The sequence below is a fragment of the Hydractinia symbiolongicarpus genome, chromosome 15 (assembly GCF_029227915.1).
Source record: "Hydractinia symbiolongicarpus strain clone_291-10 chromosome 15, HSymV2.1, whole genome shotgun sequence".
NCBI lineage: Eukaryota > Metazoa > Cnidaria > Hydrozoa > Anthoathecata > Hydractiniidae > Hydractinia > Hydractinia symbiolongicarpus.
Window position 1 is genome coordinate 2,811,376 of NC_079889.1, and position 7,437 is coordinate 2,818,812.

Genomic DNA, 7,437 nt, shown 5'->3' on the forward strand with positions numbered 1-7,437 from the left:
GCCGTAAACTGTGCCACACGATCAGGTAGAACGCTTTAGAACAGGCAATAGTAATGATCTTGAGTGGGAGAAGTGAAAAAAATATCAACTGATTAGTCAGTAAGTTCTAACTACACATTAAAGGCTATTGCCCATAGTATCGTCCGTAATACTATATTCAAACAACTTGGACTTTGAGCTCACACTACAGCTTTCTATACTGGCTGATTAAACAGAAAAATTACGTTGCAAAAACAGAAGAGATTAACAAATCTTGCAGTGCAAGAGTTAGTACAAGGTAAACAAAAATAACATTTGGTTAAATAGTTTACACAGCTATATTTTCTTTGTTTTTAAGATGTACAATATTACTCTTCTACGTTGTAACTTCAGAAAATAACTAAATATAAATAACCCTTGCTGTTTTAACTTCTCAGTAATTTAAATGTCGTGAAGATCTGTAGATTATATGGGTGCAGGCCTATTTGATAAAGTTAAAGTTACATTGATGTTATATTGATGTAAAAATTGTTTCCTTTTTAAGTAATTTCATTCTTCATGAGAAACATTTCGTTCTTAAAGATACGTTAGGGCGAAATATTGAAGTGGTTAAAAAGTTAATTTATTAACTGACAAAGCTTTTATAAACCGGGTCAAAGAGGGGAATTTATGCTATTCCTCCAAAGTTAAAAAATTTGGGTTTTTTGAAATTTTAAAAACACACGTTATGTGATATTTGACAATTCTAAATAAAAACTACGTTAACAATATTGAGTAGTTTGTTAAAATGTCCGATAAAAAGAAACGAGCATTTAACTAAAACGTGTCCTTTTATCATTGTACAGTTCGAACTGTTTATATCCTGACAGAATATTTGGATCCAGATAGAATTAAAAAGACACGTGCAGATACTTGTAATTTTTTTTCTTTAGAGAAACTCCTGTGCTGAAACTTTCCTCTAGATAGTACGCTCATAGATTCGCATATTCAAGTGACAAAACATAAACACTTCGTACTGGTACAACAATTTGAAATAAAAAGTAAAAGTACTAAAAATTAGCAAAATTAACAAATTATAATATTTTTAGGTATCAACACGCGAAGAAGGTGTAATATCATGTATCAAATAATTCAAGTTATACCACATAAAAGTCGGTTACCAAGTGATGACATGACCCAAATAGTGGCAATGATCGACCCAATAGGCATCTCTGATTGGGAATAGTTTAAATTCTCTTCCACCTTTGCATTAAATTAGTGGGTGTATAAAGTGGATCTTTTATATAATACCCTAAGTCTGTGTGTTTGTACACGGTAATATGGATATGAAGTCCCTTAATGCAACGGAAAAAGGACCAATTTATTTTCAATCTTGACTTTTTAAAAAAATAGTAGCATTGAGGAGAGGCAAGAAACTCTGCAGAGGAGAGCACGCTATTGTATTTAAAATAAGGGGCGGGCTCACCTACGATATTTATTTACCATGTATGGCAGCATATACCATTCTACATTTAATTAAAATTCTCTTGCTGCAAGGAGGTTCTGTATGTTGAACGAAAGAAGGTAAAGAACTAGCTACACTGCTAAAAAAGTCTTAATTTCACAGAAAACATAGGATCAGCAATAACTTTACTAAAGGAATACTATAAAAACTAAAATGATAATAGTTCTTCAAACTTTCAATCATTTTTAATTAAGAAGGGCAGAAACAGGATTACTTATTATCCCCCTAAAATTGATAACAATCATATCTTTTGCCAATGCGCATAAATATGGTGACATTCAAAAAAAATATCCATTTCCATTTGGACATCGTTGGATCATCAATCAAAGGTATCAACAATTTTGTTACTACTACTTCATTTTTTAATGTACCAATGTTGATTATAGTGCAAATGCAAATTATAGAAATTATATTTTTTGATAAATTTTGATCATGTAAGTGAGGACCATTTACTTTACTATGTTCACTCCTTGGAACAAGACGGAAGTAAGCGCTGCAGAATGTCCGGATAATTGGTAAAACCAGTAACCTTTTGTCTTTTATAAGACTTTCTAATATTCTTCCTTCCTCGGTAATCTTTTGTTCCGATAGTCTATGACCTTTATGATGAAAACCAATAGCTTCTCTGCTATATTTACAGGGTCAGTGACATTGTCTTACTCTTTGTTCTATATGACTATAAATACATGTTAACATGTCCAACGTTTTTCATATATCAATAATTATCACAATGATCTTAACCGATTATAACTTATATTTTAGATGAAGTGTTTACTCTTTGTCGTCGCATCTATCCTTCTTCTTCAATTCGCAACCGCACAAGACGGTAGCGTAACTCCAAAAACATGTGAAGACTTCTTACCGCAAAAGGTTAGTGGAAATATTTACATAAAGTACACGATCTCTATTCGAATAACATTAATTTGAGCATGCGCTATTGAGATAACAAGGCAACAAAGGATCAAGACACAAATTTCTTCGGTCCTTTTTTTACTAAACTCGTTTTTCTGCTCCTTTGTTTAATCTAACATATTTTTGACCCCTTTCTTGTTTAAATTAGTAAAAGAATACTGTATTCAGTACGTGCTTTTTCCTTCTTTTATACTTTGACGCCTTATAACAAAGAAAAATGGAAAAAGGAATTCGAAAAGAATGCTGCAATGAATCGTTAATATTAGGCTCGTTTCGATTCGACTGTATAAAATTAATCTTTTGTGTCAATTGAAATTGATTTTTGCCCGAGAGTTTTTTGCGCTATAGCGGAAAATGCAGTCAAATGGGAACGAACCTTCATGGTTGCATTTACACGTGTTATTAAACCAATGATAATTAGAGCACCATAAATTGCATTAATCATTTTTTCTTTCTAATAATATTCACACTTTTTATCAGTTGGAGGCTAAGTTATCTTAGGTAGCTCTTAACAATCCATTATGACTGTACCTATTATATGACACGTATAAAAATTAAAATATATTTTTACTTTGTGGTTTTAGACCTGTGATAACCTTCGTAAAGTTGCTACCCTCCTTCACGAAAAAGCCACCACAGTCCGAGATGCAGTCCAAGCTGCCATTGCCCACCACAAAACCAAAGCTAGTGAAATGCTGACCTTTATCAAAGAATACCTTGCAGAGAAAATGCCATGTGAGAAAGTTTTGACGGAAAAAGTAAGTTCCCTCTCAATCGTACTGTTATTATACCTACTACATTTTATAACAATAATTATATAACAATATGGCATATTTCTAGCTTTGCAATCAACTCAGCACTCTTGGCGATCACGTAAAATTGACGGCACTTCAAGTTCGTCTTGCCATTGAGAATGCAGTTTCTACTGGAGCTACTAAAGTCACAGACATCTACAAAAAAGCCGTCGATTTCATGACAACCGAAATTACATGCTCAAAGATTTTCGGTCAAGTTGTAAGTTGTACCTCTATTATCGTTGTTGTTTTTTTGGATGAATCTTGCCTTACTTTGCAGCATTTTATTAACTGGAATTTCTTTTAGGCATGTGACAATATGGTAGAAGCTATGAAGAAATTAAAGGAACAGTCCCAACTTCTGAATGAGGCTATTATGACTGCTGCTCAAAAACATTACACAAATGTAAAGAATTTGTTGGTCAGTGTCAAGGAAACACTTGTTGAAAAAGTGACCAACTTTCAATGTACGGATGTCATGACACAAAGTGTAAGTCAAGTTTCATTCTTTTTACTTTTTTCTTTTTCCTTTTCTTCTTGTTTAATTGATTTAATTTAATTGATAGATTGTATTTTAGCAATGTGACTTCATTACCAATTTGGCTAAAAAATTCCATATCAAGGCTACAGAGCTTAATAGAGCCATAGTTGAAGCAGTATTCAATGGAACGAAAAGCATTAAACAAATTTACGATATCACCATTGGTGAATTGATTGAAAAGGCTAAAAACGTGAAATGTGAAGACTTGATCCCTAAGGATGTAAGTAACTAATTTTTTTTAACAATTGATATATTCGGTAGGGCGACGTGACGAGTGAAAGAAAAATGGACTTAGAAAAACTACCATACGCCTAACTTATTTCTGCTAGTTATAACTTAAATGAAATAAATTAGTTATCTACTGAGTACAAGAACCAATTAGCTGACGAATTGGCGAACGAACTGAGAAAACTGTCTGTCACTTTTATCTATTGTGATTATTTCATATATTAAATATCTTTAATAGTCTTTAATATAAGCAAACTTTCCGAAAAACACTCGCTTATCAAAAAAAGCTGAAAAATCAAACGAATCAAGTAACCATTGAGTTTCGGGAGATTTAAGTCAATTATATTAAAAACATGAACTTTCGCATAATTATAAATGCTATAAAATTGATTAAACAAGTAGTTAAGGTAGTAATTTAGGTAGCTATGTGATAAGCCAGGGATATTTCCAATTTTAAAGTTGAAAGAAGCATTACCTATCTCTTAGACTTGTGATAAACTTGATGCTTTTGCCAAAAATGTCCACCTGAAAGTTTCTGATGTCACAATGGCAGTTAAGGTCGCTATTGCATCAGGAGTCACAACCGTTGGATCAACTGCAAAATTTGTTCGTGAATACTTGGCTGAGAAGCTATCATGTGACACTTTCTTATCTGAATCTGTAAGTAGTCTGTTGTCCTTCTCTTTACCTTATTTTAGTTATTTTAGTTATTTCATCATGATAAGATATATTAGTTGATATTAGCTATAAAAAAGTTGTTAGTTCAAAAACAATTTTAATGTGCCCGCACGTTTCATTGTTTTTAAACCTAAACCTTTTTTTCCAGATAGTGCATAAGAGTTTTTTTTTAAACATTTTAGACCAAAAGGAAAAACGGAATAAGCCAAAAAACACAACTGTAAACTTAGCATTGTGAGATAAAAAACACACTAACATTTGGTGTAGACGTTCCGCCAATTTTTTTTTCTTAGACATGCCAATTGCTTGAAAAACTCGCAAACAAACTTCATGTCAGTTTCAAGAAAGTCATTGAAAAATTAAGATCATTATATGCGTCTGGAGTCACCAAAGTTTCTGACATCTACAAGACAATCGTTGAGTACGTGTGGGGTCTGTTTTGGGGCGATGCTGTTGACAAAAGACAAGCGGAGTTTAGTCGTGAGTCTATCTAAATTTCTATTGGTATCTATCCAACCATAGCATTATCCCAACGCAAAGTTTAACAAACATTAATTAGACTAAAATCGTGACATATACGTCTCCATTCGTCGTTTAATGTATCAGACTGTAGTTGCCCTTATTCAACTCAACTCCTGGTTACAAATTGCTTTATGAATAAAATAGTATAATTTAATGCGCAATTGATTAGTCATAGATTATACTAAATAGCTACCACTTTCACATTTTGCCAATGCATGTAGTATATTACATATAAGGTTAATAAGATATTCACTATTTAGAAAATTATGTCCTCGTTTTAACCACTAAGTGTAGTCTTTTTTATACTATTTCTTTATTTTTTTATAGTCAAGGACATGCTTCGAGACAAAATAATGAAACTCGTCGAGAAAGTGATCACTATCAGCAAAGACCTCAAAATCAAACTAAAAGCCGACATCAATAAATTAATCGAAGATGGAAAAGTCACTATCCTGAACGTTAGACAATATGTTAAAGATCTTATTTCTAAGTATGGTCCACAATCAGATGAAGTAACAGGTATATTTGCACTGCACCTTTTGATACCATTTAAAGTGATAACTACCAAAAAGTAATACATTTGAAACTCCTACCGAAAGGAGTATCTACAGTCTATACGTTGTATGTCTTCTGCACAAGTTTGTTCTAATATCATTTTAATCATATTTTAGCTATGGATGATGTTCACAAAAGTCTTATTGAAAAATTAAAGGATGCTTTAAAGAAAGCTCATGGAAAAGCTAAGGTTGTGATCACAGAGTTATTGGCTAAGACTAAAGATCAACTAGAGAAAATCAAGGAATACGTCAAACAGATTCTTAACAACCAAGGTATCGTTTTCAATGTAATAGTAAAGGTTTGATGCAATAGAGTCATAAGTCCAAAGCAAGGACAACTCTCAATTAAATTTCTTATGTTAAATACAACTTTTTTATGCGAGCAATCAGAAACCAGTGTTTTGCGCATCTAGAGCTCTCATTCCTGTAAAGAATAAAACTCAACTTGTCACTAAACATTTAAATGAAATGAAATCAAACCGCCAATAACTCCCATTAGAACTGCTAAAGAACTGTGGTAATACTTCGTATTTCGATAAAGTTGTAAAATTCAGAGAACATGATATTGCATTTCTCCCAACTGTATCTGCTTTTCTTTTTTTAACAAAGAAGTTGTTAACTTTTAGGGCAATACGATGAGAGTTTGGATGTCACTCATGATCTTATAGCTGAAATGGCATACAAAACAATTGACGACGAAGCACAATCTGCTGCAGATGAAATCATGCAGATGATGTAAAATGTTGTAAAGACATTTGCCTCTTGTTATGAAATATAATGAAACTTGCAAACATTTGTTTCATTGTTAAGTCACGGCCTATTGTGACTAAAAAAGAATAACATATCAATTTTTTAAATTCCGCTATTTATAAAAGACCAGATAAGAGCAAACGCTAGCAATTCTTCCTGTGTTACGGAACTATATGGGTCATAGGGATAAGATACAGACCAGAATTGAAGAAGATACCCATCCATCGAAATGACGTCAATTGATCCTAATGACGTCATAATATTGTTTTTTACCTGGAACATCTATAACTGACATGAACAAATGACATAAAAATAAATATTTCGTGAAAAACGGATCTTTTTATATTTTTCATCCTTTTTTTGATTCCCTTGACGTCATTAAGATCCATTTTCTATATGAAATCAATTTTCTTCTATTCAGTGGTCAGTCTACCAAGAGTTAAACCCGTATCGTCAGTAATGCTTGAGGAATTCAAATTTATTGCAAAATTCAGAAAATGGCCAATTTTAGGCATGTGTGACGTCATTTTAGATCTAATGAAGTCATCAAATTGATTTTTTACCTGCAATCTGCTTGTATTCAGAATGTCTACAAGTATGTTAAGTTTTGCACCTATAGCATATAAAAAGTTCCAGATTTATGGCCCGTGGACCCCTCTCGGTGATACACTAGACCAAATAAGCTAGGTGTATATAGGCTTAAAGGGGTCAATGTTAGTTAGCATGGTGTGTGTGCAAAACAAAGCTGTATTTTCAAAAATATTAAACATGTGCTATTTAGTTTATTACCATATTGTGTAAGAAAGGACGATGGCTGTCCAAAGCATAAAAGTAGTTTCAGCTACATATTCCGGATGTTTATTTGGTGTCCCTTAGTTAATCAAGAATATTTTGCTACATGACATATGGAAAAAAATACCCGAAAACAACCTTAGCATGAAAAATTAGGAATTTTTGTAATCAAACGAATTA

General features: G+C 32.5%; 1 protein-coding gene across 1 annotated transcript; it reads left to right on the plus strand.

Annotated features, from left to right (window-relative positions):
• The first annotated feature begins 1,707 nt into the window (after positions 1 to 1,707).
• On the plus strand, positions 1,708 to 6,506 carry LOC130629134 (uncharacterized). Its single transcript, XM_057442240.1, has 11 exons — positions 1,708 to 1,812; positions 2,246 to 2,353; positions 2,980 to 3,153; positions 3,236 to 3,409; positions 3,497 to 3,679; positions 3,768 to 3,950; positions 4,445 to 4,618; positions 4,930 to 5,116; positions 5,486 to 5,677; positions 5,830 to 5,988; positions 6,342 to 6,506. Exons 2-11 carry the CDS (start codon positions 2,246 to 2,248, stop codon positions 6,452 to 6,454), a joined length of 1,647 nt encoding a protein of 548 aa, XP_057298223.1. The 5' UTR covers positions 1,708 to 1,812; the 3' UTR covers positions 6,455 to 6,506.
• Positions 6,507 to 7,437: the final 931 nt, after the last annotated feature.